General features: G+C 37.4%; 2 protein-coding genes across 2 annotated transcripts in view; both read left to right on the top strand.

Moving 5' to 3' along the window:
• elmo3 (engulfment and cell motility 3) overlaps positions 1-21,457 on the top strand; it is a 72,107-nt gene that overhangs the window by 19,955 nt on the left and 30,695 nt on the right. The window lies entirely within an intron of this gene.
• On the top strand, positions 4,140-20,045 carry e2f4 (E2F transcription factor 4). Its single transcript, XM_061721307.1, has 11 exons — positions 4,140-4,552; positions 8,537-8,646; positions 12,129-12,290; positions 15,360-15,403; positions 15,511-15,575; positions 15,671-15,859; positions 16,430-16,493; positions 16,674-16,820; positions 17,045-17,092; positions 17,802-17,846; positions 18,008-20,045. The coding sequence occupies exons 1-11, from the start codon at positions 4,388-4,390 to the stop codon at positions 18,121-18,123; spliced, it is 1,155 nt and encodes a 384-aa protein (XP_061577291.1). The 5' UTR covers positions 4,140-4,387; the 3' UTR covers positions 18,124-20,045.

Genomic DNA, 21,457 nt, shown 5'->3' with positions numbered 1-21,457 from the left:
ATCTTCTATATGACAAAGACTGGAATGCAAATCTTTTAAAATTACTATTTTTACATGGAAAATATCTACAAGGTGGCACATCATCTGTTGAATACGCAATATTTACAGCTGGACAAAAAGAAATTATTGTAATAAAAAAAATAACACTGACATGTCTTACAGGCAGGTCCTACTTGAAGAACTTGTCAATTTGTAAAGTGCGTTTGTGAAAATCAAATCATCACAAATATCCTATATGAATGTGTATAGGTATGTGAGAATCACATTCTTTGATTTCTCCAGTACCTTTAACACCATCCAGCCGCTGCAGCTGGGTGAGAAGCTGCAGGTGATGGTTGTCAATGTCTCTGTGATCTCCGGGATGACTGACTACCTGACAGGCCACAGTTTGTCCATCTGGGCAGTGTTCTGTCTGATGTGGTGGTTAGTGATGCTGGAGCTCCTCAGAGGACTGTGCTTTCTACATTTCTCTGTCTTTCAGTGCAACACCGAGTCATGCTGCCTACAGAAATTCTCACATGACTCGGCTGCTGTAGGGTGTATAAGAGGGGGAGAAGTGGGGGAGTACAGGGAACTGGACAGATTCGTGGATTGGAGTGAACTGAACAACCTGAGGCTAAATGTGAGAAAAACAAGAGAGATGGTGACTGACTTCAGGAGGGAGAATACGCCTACAGAGCCTCTACAGATCAGAGGGAAGGAGGTGGAGGTGGTGGAGGACTACAGATACCTGGGTGTCGTGATTGACAGCAGACTGACTGGAGATCTAACGCTGAGTCTGTGTAAAGAAAAATAATGAGTGGAGTACTTTATGTGGAAGCTCAGATCCTTTAATCATTAACATTAGTAATGTATGCCACAAGATGTTGGAGATATTTTATCAGTCTGTTGTCTCCAGCATCATCCCGTTTGCAGACTGTTACAGCTCTGCTGTCAAACAGACAGAGACAAGAAATATTTCCTACCCCATGCCATAACCTTGTGAAATAATTCACTTTAATTTATTAATCTTTGCACATTGCCACGTTTGCACATTCTTAATCTCTGCTGTACACTTACACTTTATGTATATGATGTAAATATGAATAGGCATTCTTACATAGTACTTTTATACCTTTTTTATATTTTTATTTTTTATTTTGTTTTTTTCACTGTCTGTTCCTTGTATATTATGCTGCTGCTGCCCAATAATTTCCTAATTCTGGGATCAATAAAGTACATCTTACCTCTTATCTATAGAATAGAATAGGATAAAGTAGAATAGAATAGAGTATAATAGAATAGAGTAGAGAAGAGTAGAATACAATAGAATAGAATAGAATAGAATACAATAGAATAGAATAGAATAGAATAGAATAGTCCTTTATTAATCCCAGGGTGGAGAGATTTACTTGTTACAGTAGCACAGTAACAATATACACCCAAGTGATATAAAAATATTTAAAAAATATTGTGTCTTCCAAAGTTTTGATTTCATGTTTAAGACATATGATAAACATTTCATAAAGTAATTTATGACAATGTACCTAACTACACATTTTAAAAAGCCTACATAAGTGTTTTGGGTTCCTCGTTTTACTAAGTGCAATTTTATACAAATACAGTACACATTTTAGTTCAGTAATAGAAGAGCAATAAGCATTTGCCAGTATAACATTCAGGTGGAAAAAAAAGATCTAAACTATTTTTCAAGTTTTTCAAGTTTCAAGCTTTATTGTCAGATATCCTATATGTTCGACATAAAGTACAAATGAAATTACAGTCCTCTCTAACCGATGGTGGAAAATGCAAGTAAGTAACAATAAAAGCATAAAGATAAAAATAAACAGTCCACAATTTAAAATGACATAAACTAAACTATGTCTTTTGTTTCCTTAATGAGCATTTGACTATCAAGGAAACATACGTTGTTTATGTCACTCATTCAAATTGCTTTAACTGTAACGTATACTATAATGTACAATATTACTGATTTCAAATTAGTTGTGTATTTAACATTCCAATCCTGTAACTTTTGTACAGACTCATATCCGGCACTTTAAAAACCTAATATTGTACATTTCTGTTTTTACATTTTATCTGTCCTAATTCATCCTAAGTCACTTTTTGTACAGACTCATATCCGGCACTTTAAAACCTCATATTGTACATTTCTGTTTATACATTTTATTTTATCTCTTATATATTTGTTTTTATATTTGTATTGTATTGCACCAATCACCACAACAAATTCCTTGTGTGTGTTAACAAACTTGGCAATAAACCCTTTTCTGATTATGATTCTGATTCTGAACATAAATGCCCACACATGGCGTAAAAATTGAAACGTTTGTGAACAGTGCAAAGACAAACTTTCTGGCTGCTATGTATCAAACAGACACAATTCAAAGTATGTTTGTGTGCGTATGTACTTAAACGGGCGTGTTGTACCCGCGTGTGTTTTCTTTAAGTTTGAGCTGGTAAGGGTTTGTGTAAAACTTATTTCCCCAACATCAATTTGGAAAAATCCATAATTCAACATAAATAGAAAAATGATTTAAAAAATACACATTTACAATAACTTACAATAAAGATACAAAATATGCGTTAGTTAGCAACACTCTATTTTCTTCCAATGTTTCGCTTGTTTGGGGTACAGGCTCTTTCAATAGAATAGAATAGAGTAGAATAGAATAGAGTAGAATAGACTATTCTACTCTATTCTATTCTACTTTATTCTGAATAAAGTAGAATAAAATAGAAGAGAGCAGAATAGAATAGAATAGAATAGAATAGAATAGAATAGACAATTTAAAATGACATAAACTATGTCTTTTGTTTCCTTAATGAGCATTTGACTATCAAGGGAACATACGGTGTTTGTTTATGTCACTCATTTAAATTGCTTTAACTGTAACGTAATTTGACGTAACGTAACGTAATTAATGTAATGTACAATATTTCAAATTAGTTGTGTATTTAACATAAATGCCCACACATGGCGTAAAAATTGAAACATTTGTGAACAGTACAAAGACAAACTTTCTGGCTGCTATGTATCAAACAGCAGAGGTGGGTAGTAACGAGTTACATTTACTCCGTTACATTTACTTGAGTAAGTTTTGGGAAATGTTGTACTTTTAGGAGTAGTTTTTAATCACTATACTTTTTACTTTTACTTGAGTAGATTTGTGAAGAAGAAACTGTTACTCTTACTCCACTACATTAGGCTACTACATTGAGCTCCTTACTTTTCTTTTATCCCTTTTATCCGCGTACGCGTCAATCTCATGACATCACTGAGTGATTCTTTGGGAAAAATGTTTGTTTTTGCATGTTTTGTCACATATACACAGACTCAAACACACAGAGTTTCTATGAGTTCATGGGCTTGTTCTAGTTCTGCCTGGTTAAAAAAGAAAAGTACAAAGGCTTAATTTATTTTTTTATTCTGTTATTATTTTATTTATTTTACTATTTATTAAAGTACTTGAATTTACTTTAAGATTATTTTAATTTAAGCTATTTTTTATTCATTTTAATTAATTTTATTGATTTAATTTTCCTGAAGATGATTATTTTGTACTTTTGTCTGTTTGAATGGTTGTGTTAAAAAAATAAATCAGACGTTACTCAACAGTTACTCAGTACTTGAGTAGTTTTTTCACCAAGTACTTTTTTACTTTTACTCAAGTAATTATTTGGATGACTACTTTTTACTTTTACTTGAGTCAAATTATTCTGAAGTAACAGTACTTTTACTTGAATCATATTATTCTGAAGTAACAGTACTTTTACTTGAGTACAATTTTTGGCTACTCTACCCAGCTCTGTCAAACAGACACAATTCAAAGTATGTTTGTGTGCGTATGTACTTAAACGTGCGTGTTGTACCCGCGTGCGTGTTTTCTTTAAGTTTGAGCTGATAAGGGTTCGTGTCAAACTTATTTCCCCAACATCAATTTGGAAAAATCCACAATTCAACATAAATAGAACAATAATTTAAAAAATACACATTTACAATAACTTACAATAAACATACAAAATATGCGTTAGTTAGCAACACTTTATTTTCTTCCAATGTTTCGCTTGTTTTGGGTACACGCTCTCTTGCTCGCTGAGCATTTGCAGTCGGTCCCTGGCGCGGCTGAACTGTCCCGTCATCCCTCGCGTGGCCAACGGCTCTTCTCTTCTCTTCTTCTCCGGCTCGTCTCCGGCTGATCCGCCGCTTTCAGCAGCCGATATACGGGGGAAATACCGTCTAACCGGCCGAGCCAAGCACCGTCACACGACGCCGGGGGTCTCCGCGAACCTGCCTTTCCTTGCGGCGGCGGAGCGCTAACTCCTCGGGGCTCAGAGAGAGAGAGAGAGAGCAGGGCTGGAGGTGCAGCGCTGGTCCCGGGCGGGGATGGAGCTGGAGCCCGCCGGCAGCAGGGGCGAGCTGGGGCCCGCGGGGGGGGACCCGCTGCAGCCACAGACCCCCAGCAGGCACGAGAAGAGCCTGGGGCTGCTCACCACCAAGTTCGTGACTCTGCTGCAGGAGGCGAAGGACGGGGTTCTGGACCTGAAGGCGGTGAGATTCTTTGTTGTCGCTAGCACATGGGGCTAGGCGGCTAGTGGGCTAAGGGCTGATTTATGGTCCCGCGTTGAATCGACGCAGAGTCTACGGCGTAGGGTACGCGGCGACGCACACCTTACGTTGCGCGTCGCCGCGTACCTTACGCCGTAGGTTCTGCGTTAGTTACCGGTGTGAATGAATGGAGCCTCGCAGCTCTTCCCTAGCGAGCTTTACTAACATCTGGGCTGCGGTTAAACTCCACATCCGTGCCGGGTCGTAGTATTTTCCACCTTTCTGAGAGGACAGACGATCAAATCAGCCCAGTGAATTTTGAGAACAGCGGTCAACTTCCCAGACTCTGCCCCCTGCAGTTTCAAAGTTTGAAAAAGTGGGTCAGCTTTTGTGGTTTTCTTCATGGTAAATGCTCCTGCATCTCCACTCAGGAGCTGCTTACCCCCTCTGTTTGTATTGATTATGCATTTGCCTCCTGCGAAAGGCTTGAATTCACTAAATTCGTTTTTGGCATTTACCCAAAGTTTATATTTTAAACGATATAAACTTAATTTTCATTAAGAGGATAATTAAATAAACTCTGTATTTGTCCAAGTATTAAAATAGCTCCCCCACTATGATCTTACTTCTTGAGGAGCTGGTTTGTGCATCTATGCCCCCAAAATAGTTTCTGTTTCTGTCTGCTACTAATGACACAAGTGTTGAAATCAAATTTCCTATTTAATTATTTTACATTCAATTAACTCCACAGGGTTCCTACGGGTGCTTGAAATCCTTGAAAGTGCTTGAATTTTAATGTTGTGTTTTCAAGGCCTGAAAAGTGCTTCAATTTTAGTTTAATTGCTTGAAATTATAACTCTGTTTTTCACAAAATTGGGATCAGACTGTATAGTTTAGTTAGTACAAGGAGAAATAAAATCAGTAAGACGAAACATAACTAGATGTTTACAGCACGATACAATGTACATAGTTGTGATAAAAAGCGGAAAAAATAATTATATTCCTGTAGATATTTTACCCCAGCGATAAGGTGCTTGAAGATTTTGAAAATGACCCTTGAAAGTGCTTGAAAAGTGCTTGAATTTTGACCTTGAAAAATGTGTAGGAACCCTGCCTGCATCTCCACTCAGGAGCTGCTTATCCCCTCTGTTTGTATTGATTATGCATTTTCCCCCTGCGAAAGGCTTGAATTCACTAAATTCGTTTTTGGCATTTACCCAAAGTTTATATTTTAAACGATATAAACTTCGCTTTTCATTAGGAGGATAATTAAATAAACTCTGTATTTGTATTAAAATAGCTCCCCACTATGATCTTACTTCTTGAGGAGGGGGTTTGTGCATCTATGCCCCAAAAATAGTTTCTGTTTCTGTCTGCTACTAATGACACAAGTGTTGAAATCAAATTTCCTATTTAATTAACTTAAATTCAATTAACTCCACAAGGTTCCTACCGGTGCTTGAAATCCTTGAAAGTGCTTGAATTTTAATGTTGTGTTTTCAAGGCCTGAAAAGTGCTTCAATTTTAGTTTAAGTGCTTGAAATTATAACTCTGTCTTTCACAAAATTGGGATCAGACTGTATAGTTTAGTTAGTACAAGGAGAAATAAAATCAGTAAGACGAAACATAACTAGATGTTTACAGCACGATACAATGTACATAGTTGTGATAAAAAGCAGAAAAAATAATTATGAGTATATATTCCTGTGGATATTTTACCCCAGCGATAAGGTTCTTGAAGATTTTGAAAATGACCATTGAAAAGTGCTTGAATTTTGACCTTGAAAAATGTGTAGGAACCCTGCCTGCATCTCCACTCCGGAGCTGGTTACCCCCTCTTTTCATATTGATAATGCATTTGCCTCCGCGAAAGGCTTGAATTCACTTAATCTGTTTTTTGGCATTTACCCAAAGTTTATATTTTAAACGATATAAACTTCGCTTTTCATTAAGAGGATAATTAAATAAACTCTGTATTTGTCCAAGTATTAAAATAGCTCCCCCACTATGATCTTACTTCTCGAGGAGCTGGTTTGTGCTTCTATGCCCCCAAAATAGTTTCTGTTTCTGTCTGCTACTAATGACACAAGTGTTGAAATCAAATTTCCTATTTAATTAATTTAAATTCAATTAAGTTCAGTTTCATATAATTTAAAGTAGTAATATTATCATGATCACCAACTAGAAATTACTTAATGCCTTTTTTTCTACCTTGATAGTCTTATAACTCAATTACTAAGTCCAGACTAATACTAATAACAAGACTCTGCTCCATGTTTTTTTTCATCAGCTAAAACCAGAGAACCAGGTTGCAGCTTGACCAACCATGCATTACTTTTGCATAACAGAAAAGTCTTATTTGTTGGTTTGTTTTTCTCCTCAGTGACTTGATAGACAGATTAGTATCTTAGCATTTGACACCATAGTAACACTGCCCTTTGCATTGAATGCCAGACGGGGTTAGGTTTTTCTTTTTCCTTCTGAGTTCATCCAAAATCCATCTTTTCCTTTTGATAAAGTACAGACTTGTCAGTGCTTGCCTTGTTGTTGTCATATTTTTAAACATGAAGAAGTTGGACGAGAAAATTAGTTTTAGCCAATGTCAGACATGAGTTGTGTAAAATAAATGGCCTCATCAGTGAAGGGTTGGCCCTCAGACTCTGGTCACATTAACATTCATGTTCAGCAAGATTTAATTTGGATGTGTCTCTGGAAGTGACAGAGAGAGAGCTTTTGCTGGAATTGTTTCCAATTCATGCAAGATTGGATGGTTAATCCACTAAGTTACAACACTAAAGTCTTCAGAGCACCATGTTGTAAATTCATAATAGACTGCCTGTGCAGTGGTTACGTGACGCATAATGGTAGTGAATGGAACTGGCTGAAAGTTTCAGTTTTCTATATGTCAAAGCAGGTTGAACGTTTAGTGAGGAGTTAATTGCACTGCAATAACAGTGTAGTTGTTACAAACTAGTAACAGGTAAACTTGTACCGTACTTCACATTCATTTGGTTCAGATGCTGTGTAATTCATTGACCTGTTCAGATTTAGGACTCTTTGGCTTCACAGAGTTTCTGTGGGTCAAATAATCCAACCTCACTGTTGGTCTTCTGGTACAAGACCAAAAGACCACTTTAATGAGAGGATAAAAAATACTGATTTTACCATAATGTGGTACTGTATGCAAACAGTTGTACAATCTATGGTATTAAAAAAAAATACATAAACAGGTGATATGCTACTTCAAGAAAAATCTCAACTAAGTCTGTCTTGCATGTTGTATCTCAAGTCAACTTTTTTGTCAATTCTGACATGTGCAACACAATACAGGGTCGATTGTCATCCTCAAAGACCTTACGGTGCAGCAGCTAAACAAAAAAAAACAGAACATTCAAATATAAAAAAAATATGAAGAAGAAAAAAATTATTTTAAAAAGATAATATAATGTAGTATACATCCGTAGTGGTCACAACACTGAGGTGTTTCAAAAGCCAGCCACAAACGCTGTAGCATAGTATAAATAACAGCATATTTCCGACTGCTGAAATGCAATCAAGATCAGTTGAAGCACAGGCCAAGTTTCTTGCACAATGTAACCTGTATGTAATATTACACATCCTTGTGTGTTGCATTTTTTTTTTTATGTTCCTTGTTTGGGTTTCGCAAAAATGCAACACAAATTTCAAAAGATGCATGCAGAGTGGATACAATTTACGTGGCTGACCCCGCCTCCTAAAACCGGCTGTAATGAAAAAAGCTGTAAAGATATGTAGAAAATGTTGCTGCGATACAATCACTGTGGTATGTGGTCCAGTAAATGGCAGACATTTCCTGACACCGCGGCATGTTGCACATTTTTTTTAATATAAGGTAGAATATAATGTCACTGCAACAGTTTAGATTTGTATGATATAATTGTTGGTTTTCTTTGCCTACTCGCATGCATTTTGAAATAAATGGCTGTTGTACTTTTTTCTGTCATTTAGGCAGCAGACACCTTGGCAGTGCGACAGAAACGACGCATCTACGACATCACCAATGTCCTAGAAGGAATTGGTTTGATCGAGAAAAAGTCTAAAAACAGTATCCAGTGGAAGTAAGCATTTCAAGTGTTTTTTTTTTATGAATTGCCTGTATGGGAAAACTTCAACCTCAGAGCCTTTATTACAGAAAAGTCACATTTGGGTTCAGAGAGGGGGAATTATTTGAAATGTTTAAAGCCACACTATGTAACTTTTCCATCTTAATATAATATTTCCAGAGTCATTGTGATGGTACATCAACTTACAACAGGTTTAATGACACCTCTGTCATGGTCTGAGGGGTCGCCTTCACTGGCACTATGTAACTTCGAGGTGGATGGAACCCTTCCACACTACTGGTAAAGCACTACCGCTTTTGTCCAAAGGAGCCGCCAAACTCAACAAAAGCTGAAAGTTACATTGTGCTGCTTTAAAACAGGACAACAATTAATCCACAGATAATCCACCAAGACCAATATACTTTTTAACATAAAAAAAAAACAAACTGTTTTGACCCAAACGTTTATGGGTTACTCTGATGCTCCACCTCTCTACCAATTTTCAGGAAACGTGGCCAGGTAACTTTCCTCCATCCTGGCAGAGGAAATCTGTGTCTTTTAAGCAGTTACAGTAGTCTCATCCAATTGATATCAATCAATCAATCAATCAATGACTTTATTTGTCCCCAAGGGGGCGATTAGTTTTGCGACAGGAGAAGCACACAATGGGTAAATATACATAAAATATACATAATAAATTACAATAGTAGTATAGACCTAAGCTTCCCCCACTACCTTTTCCATCCCACTACCTTTTCACCCACTACCTTTTCCTTCCGGCATTTAAAAGAACAATAGCGGAGGGAACAAAGGAGTGTTTATATCGGTTTGTCTTTGCAAAAGGGAGTCTAAGCTAGGGGTGGGCGGTACACCGGTGTCATAGTCATCACCGGTGTGACACTGCGCCACGACATGGATTTTGCAATACCGTCAATACCGTAATAAATCAATTATAAAATAATAAGCCTAAATAAGGCATTAAAAACGTCGGTGATATGCAAGGTTTGCTGCCGTGTTGTGAAAGCAAGAGGTGGAAACACAAGCAACCTGTTTCATCACTTAAAAAACACGCACGCCTGTGAATATGAAGAGGCCAAAACGAGCGCAAGTGGGACCAGCTGCTGGTCCCGTTGGGACCGCTGCTCCGCTGCTCCGCTGGTGCTGCTGAGCAGCACCAGCGGAGCACGTCCCAAGACTACACAGCTTTGACTGCAGGCATCGCTTACTGCTGCTACACCTTACAACAAGAGTAGTAAGAAATGACAGGGCTTAAAGTATCCCGGCACCGTGCTGGATCTCTGGCGTACGGAGTTTTTTGTCTGGGTGTGCGAGTTTGAGTGCTTTAAAAAAAAAAAAAAAAAAAAAGGTTTGAGAGAAAAAAAAAGTCTGAGTCAACCGAGTTCGTCTACCAATGGAATGAGAGGAAAGCAGCTCTGGCTCAACCAAACTAACACTAGCCAATCAGAAGTGGAGCTGGGCGGGTCTTTGACGACAGCGGAGCGCAGAGTGCTGTTTCAACCTGCCGGAATAAGAATCACCGACTTCAAGATGGAGAAAAAATTAATGAATGTCGGTTTAAAAGAATCTTTTTGCCCAGAAGAAAAAAAGAGTGACAAAAAAATACCCATAACCATGTTCTTCTCTCGAAAAAACACACCTGCACTGCGGGCTTTAGAAGAAAAAGACGCTGCAGCGCGAGTCGGGATGGAGCGGCTCAGAAGAGCAGAGAAATACGTGCGAGGCGGTGTTGAACTCCGCAATTTGAAGCTTTGTATAATAATTGTAAAATAAAAAGGGTTGCTACTATGTGAATATCACTTATCACGGGTTCTTTTTGGAACGTAACCCTCTCGAAAAACAAGGGATTACTGTATATGAATACTCATGGCATAAACCTGTCAAGTTTTGGATTTAAAATGAAGGGAAATTTTCCACCACCCGCTGTCCAACCAGCCCAACCGAGGTCCAGTATTACATTTTAAGACAGGTTTACAAAATATTTAAAATATAATATAATAAAAATAAATATAATATAATATATATATATATATATATATATATATATATATATATATATATATAATATAAGTGTGTAAGATCTTTAGGTTTTTTGCCAAATAAATATGTTGAGAATGCATAATACTCTCCCATGTCTCTTTTTGATAAGGATACTACCATTTACTTATTATATTATAAAAATATTAACCTTATTCACATAAAGGGACAGGACAGGCTACTCCTCCCAAAACGTACCAAAAAATACCGTGATATTATACCGTCACCGTTCAAAAGATGAAAAATACCGTGATATTAATTTTAGGTCATATCGCCCACCCCTAGTCTAAGCAGTGTACCTGATGGTAGAAACTGAAACGGTTGATGTAAGGGATGTGAGCAATCAGACAATATGGAGTTTGCCTTCTTGATCAGCTGTTTGTTATAAAGTTCTTGTAATGTTTGTTGAGCCGACCCAATGATTTTACTGCTTAGACTGACAACCTTATTGAGCAAGTTTCTGTCTTTGACTTTTAAAGATTGAAACCAACAAATGAAAGAAAAAGTGATGACAGATTCGATGAAAGAACGATAAAACATAGACATCAGGGAAGAATCAACCTGGTATTTAGAAAGTTTTCGGAGACAGAAAAGGCGCTGCTGGCTTTTCTTATATAGCGAGTCTGAATTTTTTCCAAATGACAGTTTGTTGATTGATCAACATTTAATGTGTTGCCTCTCAGGATGACCTGTTTCCTTATGTTCCTGTGCTTGTTTGTGTGTTGACAAAGATTCTCTTTGCTAAGCCACATTCATTCTTTTCACGTTACAAGCAAATTGAAATGGTTAGTAAGGAAGAAGTTTCACAAAGTAAATGACAACATTTTTTCATCACCACCATAATCTTACACAAACTATATGAGCTGTGATAAGACGGTGCAGCTACTTCAATGTCAGAGTCGTAATAGAAGATTCTGAATCAGTAGATTGTTTAGACTTGGAGAAATAACCACATGCAGTGTTTTCTATAAACAGAACTTTGTTTAATTTGATGTGACCAATTATAAAGCAGAAAAAAAGTTTGAATCATGCCTTGGTTGTAGCCCAGTCCGTACCAGTGTTGATATCCTTCATTTCAGGAGATGTTGGATTCTCTGCTGTTTTTTGTTCATGTTTACTTAGGATATAAATTATTTTATGGTACAGTTAAATAGCAATAAAAAACTGCGTAAAGTATCATTATGTTTATTTCAATTTGTGTTTATTTACATATTTGCCTGGATAGAAAAAGGCTCTCGTCAGTGCAGTTGCATTATTTTTCTTTTTCCAATTCTCAATATGAGGCAGATGGCTAGCTGCTGTCGTGTTATAGTGAAAGTGAATTAATTTGCCTAGCTATAATAAAGCAGGCTGATCATGGAAAAGCATGTTTGTTCGTGAGAATATAAAGCTATTGTTGCCTGCTGCCTGGAAATGACCATCCAATTGTGTGTGCTTTTCAGGGGTGTAGGTCCAGGCTGCAACACCAGGGAGATAGCCGATAAGCTTATTGATCTGAAGGCTGAGCTAGATGACCTGGCTCTCCGTGAACACGAGCTAGACCAGCAGAGAGTCTGGGTCCAGCAAAGCATCAAGAACGTCACAGATGACTCCAACAACAGCCCATATCCTTCACTGCAAAGTCTGTCTGTTTCTACTTTGATAGGAAAAGGTTTTTCAGTAACCCTTTTAATACTGGCTTTTCTTTAAGGGATATTTCTACTGTTTCCAGGTCCTGTTGTGTGTATGTTACTGACATTGGCTGAACAGGTGAAAGTTCAGATAACCCCCCTTTTTTCACCTCCTGGGATGGACAAAAAGGAGTGAAAAAAGAGACAGTTTATGTTTATTATGTACACCCCCTCATTCTGCAACTGAATGCAACATTCTGATCATGTATGTGTGCGACACCATCGCAGGGACGCTGAAGGAAACATTTATTTGCACATATTTTTCTTCACTTGTTCTAAGTAACTTTACAGTTATGATATTGGGGAGATGTTAAATAATAGAACTTCTGAGTCTTCAAGCAGGAGATGAAGTCGAAAAACAGATTTTAAAAAAGGGCTACGTTTAAGCCTCATTCATTCTGTTCAGCTTACAAGTAAATTGAAATGATTAGTAAGGAAGAAATTCCACCAAGTAAATGACAACATTTTTTCCACCACCATAATCTCACACGAACCATATGAGCTTTGATAAGACTTGCAGCTCCTTCAATCCATCCCTCTTTCCTTCCTGCCTCCAGGAGCTTGTTGGTATTTATCTAAATGGGAAAACTTATTGGTGTAGGTTGTGTCAACTGTAAGAATTGGCAGAGCATTCCAACAAAAACAAATTCTTAATATGATGTTAACTTCCTGTACATGTTACCTTTTTTATGTCACCTTTCGTCCACTTTTGAGTAATAATCCATCATTCATCTGTTTCAGTTCTGCTATTTGTAAAAAATCCCCAGTAGATCATGAGGCACCACAGTTGGTGACATATTTGACCTTACGGACAGTTACAGTGGTCAACAACAGCTTAGAGGGTCACAGATCTGTCCCTTCCAGTTAAAACAGGCTTGTGCATTTTCAATGGGAACGTGAGTCCCATCGAGGAGACCAGCATGTTCACTAAACCCGTGGATTATCAGTTGGAAATGGTCCCCTGTTGGCAGGCAAACGAATTGGTCACAATTATGTGAGAGATTAACATGGTAAGAAAACTGATTATGTTTTCACTAAATGACAAACATGTACAGGGCTAACGGTGGGATTATTGCGTCCTCCACCACTGTTTTGGCTTCACTGGCACACGTGTACATCACGGGTTATGTCACATTTCCCGCAGGCGATGTTGAATCACCCTTTTGCCACCGACATGCTGGTTTTTTGTATGTAAGGGCATTTGTTTTTGAAAAATGTCCTGCCTTGCTCGGGCCAGTATGGGAAAGGCAGTGGGCTCAGATCTGTGGCGGATCTTTACGTAAATATTACAGAATGTCCGTATGAAAGCACCTAGTGATGCATTTCATGAGCTCATATCCATTGTTGCTGTGGTTCTCAGACTTTACTTTATATATTTATTTATTTATTTAAAACATCCTTCCTATGTGGTCTTACACTGAACTGCTTTATTATTATTATTATTATTATTATTATTATTATTATTACTGTGGCGATTGTGACTGATATATTTGAGACAAAAAGCTGGAAATAACCAACCAGAAATAGAAATATTAGCCTCAACCTGAAAGTTCCAGGTCCTACAAGGGCTCTTGCTGTGGTAAACTTTCTCCCCCAGAACTCAGTTTAGTTCCTGGTTCCTATGGTTGAAAAGAAAGGGGGCAGAGAAAAGGATCCGCCAAAAGACTGGCTCTAGGATACGGTTCCTGCCTTAAAAAATATTATTTTGCCTGTTGATCTGATATAGGACAGTAAGTCACATTCTTTCTTGGATTTATCAGGCTCCAGTTTTAAAAACTAAGTGTCCCTGAATAACAACAATGATTTTCTATGCGTCATAAAACCAGTTGATGTGTGAACTATACCACTCCCAGTACCGCAGCCTCAGTAGGGATATTTGTTGATGTGAATCCCCATTTACTCTCTGCTCTGTCAGCTACCCTGCTCATATATGGGAAGGCTCGTGCATACTGGCGTTCTGCAACATTTCTGTAAAAGTGGGCCAGCAATTTTACTCCACTGGCCCTTACATACTGGCCACAGGGGGGAAGAGAAGAAAACCCTCCAAACATGTGTCCTTATGTAACCAAAGTGGAATGAAATGAGATGGAAGGGGTTAATCACGTTCATTGTGCTCATATTAATAATAATTTAAAAAAACACAGCAGAGGAGTGTGTCTTAGTGGGATGCACAATGACACAAGAGAGGCGTGTTGACGAGAATGTGCGTAGCGCACTGATGCGTTGAGAAGTTGACTGAAGGATTTGAAAGGTGTAACTAGGCAGATTCAGCTGCAGCATCAGTACAGTAAATAAAACTGCTGCAGTTCCTCCAGGTGGAAGTCTACAGGTCTTCCTCACCAGCTGCTTTGTCATTCATGAGCTGGTTTTAACTACGAGTGCGGCTCATCACTGGAGCAAAGTGCGGCTATGTGCTTATGACTGTGGTTGGCACATGTACAAGATCAGAAAGTTGTTGAATCCTCACTCTGTTACAGTGTTACGGGGATGGCCCTTGCATACACGACCAGTCTCCCTTTTCTTTTTCTTTTTTTTTACTCCTTTTGTCTCCCTCAGGAGGCTGGAAAAAAGGTGATTTAAGGCCTAGACATAGGCACCATGACCAGCAAAAGGTGGAAATGATCTGCAAAGAAATGCCAGTATGGAGGCACCTGGAGACCTAACAGTGTTTGCTTATATAGAACTTGATTGTTATGTACATATTTATTACAGAATAGCCTTCCTCCTTTTGCGTCTGTCGACAGTAATTTCTGCAACATTGATAATCAACCTCTATGAACTTTTGTCGTTTGTCTGCAATGAGCCAATACTACTATCAGTATATTTTAATTTTTTAGGACTATTACCCCTAGTGCTAACATTAAAAGCCGTTTTGTTGCAAACACATATTCCATTCTAACTCTGAACTGTGTCAGTTCAGGTTATTTTAATCCCTGATGAAAGTTTAGACCCCTTAAATCTAAGATGATTGTAACCTAAATTGGACCCTTAACACATTCTTACTATGGCATATATAAGACACGAAGACCTTTGTGGCGCTTTCAAAGGTAATTGTTTCTCATTCTCAGTTTTATACTGGAGATTTCTACTCTTTTTGTGGCAACTGTCTTAAAAACCACCTTGCCTTTTTTTTCTTTTTTTTTTACTTTCACAGGTGACACACTCCTAGCAATCCGTGCTCCCATAGGTACACAGTTAGAGGTGCCAATACCAGAGGCTGTAAGTATGGATGGTTTGTGTATTTTGTGTACTATGAGTTTCAGCTACTGTTCAGTCCGTCTTAAACTAATACATATTTATCTGTGTGCCGTTAGGTCCACAATGGACAGAGGAAATACCAGATCCGTCTCAAGAGTACAGCTGGTCCCATTGAGGTTTTATTGGTCAACAAAGACCCTTCCAGTGCCTCTCCTGTTGTTTTGCCCGTCCCACCTCCAGACGACGTCCTCCAGAGCCTCCCAGCACCGACACCTACCTCCCAGCTGCCCACTACTGCCTCACAGGTTTCCACAGATTTGTGTTTTCGTAAAAACGCTGACAATTGGATGATTCAGTTGTTGTCGCTGCGCATGCCTTTCTCAGACTGTCATTCTTGCATTAACATATGAAACTCCAGTGCTCTTAATTAGGTCTCTCCCATAATTTATCTCTTCTGCTTTGCAATCTTGTCTTGCTTTGTCCACTTAAAATGCATGGCTACACTTTAGATGTTGCCTTTATGTTTAGTTTGAAAAACACTAACAATAGATTGTTTGATCTGGGGACTTCGTGATGCGTTCAAATGTGCTTTGTACGGTAAACTTAGCCTGCAAAGACTTTAAAATATGGAATTTCCTGTTTTTTGTTCTTTATTGGTGAAGCACCCATCATGTTCACTTGTTCTTTCATGCCCTTTTGTTTTTACCATAACATCATTATCACTTATGAAATTACATGTTTTTTGTTGCAGAAAAAGCAAAGTACAGACAAACGTTACAGTAGGGTGTTAGAACCTAACCCTGTTAGTCATCAAGTTTGTTTAGTTCAATGCCATGACTTTCCTCCTTTTGCTCACTCCTATTTCTATCCGTCAGATCACCAAAGCACCTTCAGTTGGTGCCACAAAACCAGCTCCTGCAGTCAGCCAGACGGTGTCAGGTAGGTGTTCAAGACTTGATGAATTTACCAACACATAATATTGTTAATTATTGTCTTGTACAGAAAAATCATTGACTTTTTTTATTGGACCTCTTCTGATTCTCACACAAAGAATGTTTTGATTCAGCATTTATTGCCAACATTATCTTGGGTTAATGTCCCATGGTTGTGTCCTTGCAGATGCAACAAGCACCACACCACTCACCCAAATGACAGAAACACCCGCTGCAGTTACCCAGCAACTGCAGTCCTCTGCTTCTTTGGATGGATGTGTGTCCTCTTCTACTTCTGCAGTATTTGAACCAATTAAATCGGATCCATCTCAATGTGAGTGTGTTTCTTCTCTTGGGCTTCTCTTTGTGATAATCATTTGAGATTCAGTGTTTTAATGGCTTTGGTGGCAGAGTTTGACTGGTTTCTCTTCTCAGTCTGCAGAGGTGTGATATTAATGCAAAAATGTATCCTGTTGTTTTCTGTTTATGGCTTCTATGTAATAAAAAAAATCCCATTGGAGGCAGCAACATTATATGTTTCTCATTGTTTCTCCGCAGTGCTGGACTTCTCCAAAGAGCTATCTGAAATGTTTGATCCAACAAAAGGTAAACTTCACAAACCTGCATAAACACATGCACATTCTGTACATAAGTATTTGTTGGTCAGTTTGAAAGCACACACATCTAAATTTTTCTCTTGGATTTCCTTTTCTTTCTTTTTTTTGAAACCTGTTAGATAGCAAACATCAAAACGTTTTGACATAGGTGGTATGACCAAAAGATAGATAGATGGTTTTCTATGATATTATCAAAAATAGTATTTTAGAATTCCTTTTCTACAGCTGTCTATTATTTCATAAAGTACAATTTTTAACAGGATTTACATACATCTTGTCTAACATTACTACATTTAATGTTTTTTTTTTCTCTTTCTTAAATCGATCAAAATAGATTGGTGATCATGACAAAGTTTTCAAGTTGGCAGCATTGACAAGAAATTGGTAAACCTGCTGCTGAATTTGCTGCAGAGAGACTGGAGCGGTAGGGCTCTGCCATAGGGACAAATACATTAAACATGCTGGTGTGACCTTATTAGGTGCTATAGTGTTGGATTATATTATCAAGAGTAGAGACAGGGTTTTTAAATTACTAAACATACTCTGACAAATTTTCTCCATAAAACCTGGCGGAACGTCGCTAAGCCCTGCTGGAGATATATAGATTTTTTTTTTTAATAAATAGGATCATATTCACTGGTTTATCCTTGTCAAGCTTACCGTTTTAAACACGTCTTTTCATTTTATTTCCTTGACAGAGATCATGAGCGGGGATTTGTTAGATGACTTGATGTCGTCAGAAGGTAAATGTACTACAGATGCACACATGAGAATAACAGTAAAAACATTTTAAACTCAGTATATATGTTTGTTTTCATATATATATATATAAGTAACTACTACTAGTAATTGAGCTCATTACTATCCTTAATAACTTCTCAGCTCTTTGTTGTTTCTTCCTCAGTGTTCTCGCCTCTCCTTCGCCTGTCCCCTCCACCCAGCGACCACGACTACATATACAATCTGGATGAGACAGAAGGCCTTTGTGACCTCTTTGATGTGCCCATTCTCAACCTTTGACCCTGAGATTGATGAAATCAGTTGTCCAAATATGCTAAACCAGCCTCGTTTTTTCCAAGTTTTCCCCTCTCACTGATGGTGACGATACAAAGAGGGACTGGAAAACAAGTGTATGATCTGATGAGCATTTGAAAGACACGACTACATTGTCACGGTGAGCTCCAACTTAGCTCAGACAGAAGCTTAATGTACAGAAATAGAGACAAAAACAAAACATTTTACTTAACTGCTTTTCAAAGAAAAAAAAAGAGTCAATTCTATTTTTGGATTCTTGTGTATAAAAGCATTATGTTTGTGTGTCAGCTTTCCTGTGTGCTTGTGAGGAAGTGTGTGTTTACTTGATATGAATGTGGTCGAGTGTTTTTTGAGTGTGCTTTTGTACCAAGTTTTCTCTGAACTTGAGTCGGACATCTCCAGGGAATTTAGAAATAAACTAATGAATAGAGAGAATCCCATTTTAATCAGGTCAGGTGTCATATGAGATGGGCAGAGCTTCATGGAGTCCAAACACAGCTGGTCAAATATGCACTGTCCTCATGTACATAGAGAAAATATATTTTGTACTCACAGTACATGAGGCTATCGTTTCATTATTAATTAAATGTGTAACACAGAGAGAGTAATAGTTTTCAAATCAGGCACCAAACGTAAACATGCCTTTTTCAGAGACCTATAAGTGTTGGAGACTCCTTGATTTTTAACTGCAGTTTTCAGTGTTGAAGAATTGTGTTCCCTTGTAAGAGAGACAAACTTGAAGCTAAGTTGCTGAAACCAATAAACCTTAAAGAACCAAGGACCAAAATGACCGTGATTGAAAGGGATTTTTAGAATTTGATTATTTCATATGAACCTCCTATTAAAAATAAAAGCAAGGTCTCCTGTAAACTCTTTATTATAGTTAATGAGTACTTTTAGAAGACATTGTATGCTAAAGTCTGTTCTTTATTCAATTTTAAAGATGTGCAAAAAGATGTATTTTTATTCCCCACTCTTCCTTTGGCCAACCTCCATCTAAGAAACAATCCTCTGCCTTGTCAAAGAACATTTGTATTGTAGTGTCATTTTCTTTAGGACCTTTGGACTTTACAGTTTTTTTGTTATTGGCTTGGATACAACTTAAGAAGTTAATGTGAGAGGAATAGCTTCTGCCCCCTTTACTGGACAAATGGATTTCACCTAATATATGTATATGAATACCACCGTGCTGAGTTTGTAAAATGAAATGTAAGTTCATGCTGTGAATGCAGTCGTTATAAAATGTGCTCTTGTTTTGCTTAATTTTGTAAATGTGGCACCGATTCCTATTAAGTTTTAAGTTTTTACACATTCTTTCTGTGGTAAATCGCTTTAAATTAAAAATTTCAGCTCTAATTATTTTCTCTGTGCAGGGGGGCAAGTGAGTAACAGTTCACAATGATTTGTTATTTATCGCTCTTCTGATGCAGCACATCCACGTTTTATCTTTCTTTGCCTTTTTCTTGTGGAAAATCCATTTGTGATATGTCCTGTTTTGTCCTGGATGATGTGTATGTATGTAAAGTATGTACTGTGTATATCACTCTACTGCTTGTATAGAATAGCATTTATTTTTTATACCAGTTAGATATATTATAACAGGATTGTTGCTACTAATCTGGGGCTACATTTAAGAGTCAAAGGAATTTATCGACAAAATCCTCTTCTTTGTCGGAGCATCCTGTCTCACTGCACTTTTGCATCACTGTGGACAAACTGGTTGCCATTTATCCTCCTTAATTTGTCGCCTGTCTTGGTGTTTGGACAGTGTTATGAGCAGCCAGGGAGCTCAACAGGAATGGATTAAACGAATCCTGTCTGTGTGAGACTCGAGCATACAGACTGTTTTTAACAGGTGCAAATTTGATCAACTGTAGTTGTGTCAAATTAAAGTAAATACTTTGGTATTTTTTGTGTGTTGTCTGGTTTGCTTTGGTTTCTTATTTTAAGTAGAGTGCTTCATTTCTTGTCATGGTTTTCCATTGTTGTACAATGAGAATTTGGCAGCTGGAAAACATGGTACAGCCAAATGGGTTTTTCAGATTATGAAGTAAACAGCTGACTTTATGCAAATAACCATTTTATGGTTTTAAAGCATTTTAAGTTTCTATTTGAAGTTCATCAATTATTTAATGCATAATAAGACATGGCAGATATCCTGGGATGTAAAGATTAGTGACATTCTATCTCTTCCTCCTCACATTTCCTGCCAGCGCTGTCATCTATGTATGACAGAGTTGTGAACAAGCTAGAAAAATTAGAAAAAAAAAATGTCAGAGAAGGCATGAAATACACCAGTCCCAATTTTGGCAGTGCATCGTGTAAAAGCGATTCAGTTGGATCGTTAATCCACCCTGATTCGTTTTGGTTTAAAGGTAGTGATGTAATGAGGAGGACAGGGCCAGCAGGGGGCAGCTGTGACCACATGCACATGAAGGGGTCACTCCGTTAATTCACCACAAATGTTATCTTAGGGTGCTTTATGGGAAATTAACCCTTAACCCCTGACCATAACGTTAGCCACTCATTATTTTTTGTCGTGTGTGTGTGTGTGTGTGTGAGAGAGATAGAGGGAAAGAGCGCTTTGACAGGATCTCTATTTTATTTCAAAATAAAAGCGCATTTCGCTCAACGGTTTGTTTATTGGTTTTAGAAAAGCAATGTTGTGAAAGGATTGATAAATCTACCATACGTATCTTTCAATATTTCAGAACGTCAAAATCGGCAAATTATCTGTTAAGCTTTATTATTTTTATTTTTTTTAAACATGTTTCTTTATTGGGTAATCCATGTAAATTATATTACACAATAAACATTTCTTTTAAAGGGTTCGACAGAATACCCCGTTTTATATTTTACCATACACACAAAAATAAAATATATATAAAAAAAAAATAAATAAATAAATAAGGACACAAAACCTAACAAACACCCCAAAACACACACACTGCAAAATACGTAATTATAAACAGGTCCTAAAGTAAGTACCGATTACCAATCAAACTCTGACTGAAGACAATAATAATAGGAAAAATAAAGTAATAAACTAAAATACAGAGACACGCAAAACAGCTGCAACAAAAAAGATAAAAAATAAAAATAAATTAAGAAAACAAAATAAGATAAATAAAAATTAAAATAAACTGACATAAGAGGAACCCTAAAAAAATTAGACATGGTTAGCAATATCATACTTCCCTGTAATTAAATTAAATCAGATTAAATTAATCTTCCAAGGATGCCAAAGAATTAACAAAAGAAAGAATAGGTTCCCAAATATAAGAAAACCTATCAGAGCAACCCCTAATACCGTATTTAA

This window comes from Cololabis saira, chromosome 5, assembly GCF_033807715.1.
Source record: "Cololabis saira isolate AMF1-May2022 chromosome 5, fColSai1.1, whole genome shotgun sequence".
Lineage (NCBI taxonomy): Eukaryota > Metazoa > Chordata > Actinopteri > Beloniformes > Belonidae > Cololabis > Cololabis saira.
Note: the sequence above shows the minus strand (reverse complement) of the source record. Positions and strands in the feature narration are given on the sequence as shown.

Coding starts and splice junctions, on each gene's coding strand:
- e2f4 (XM_061721307.1), top strand. CDS start 4,388: ATGGAGCTGGAGCCCGCCGGCAGCAGGGGCGAGCTGGGGCCCGCGGGG. Junction 15,576..15,670: donor AGGTGCCAATACCAGAGGCT/GTAAGTATGGAT, acceptor GTGTGCCGTTAG/GTCCACAATGGACAGAGGAA. Junction 17,847..18,007: donor TGACTTGATGTCGTCAGAAG/GTAAATGTACTA, acceptor TTTCTTCCTCAG/TGTTCTCGCCTCTCCTTCGC.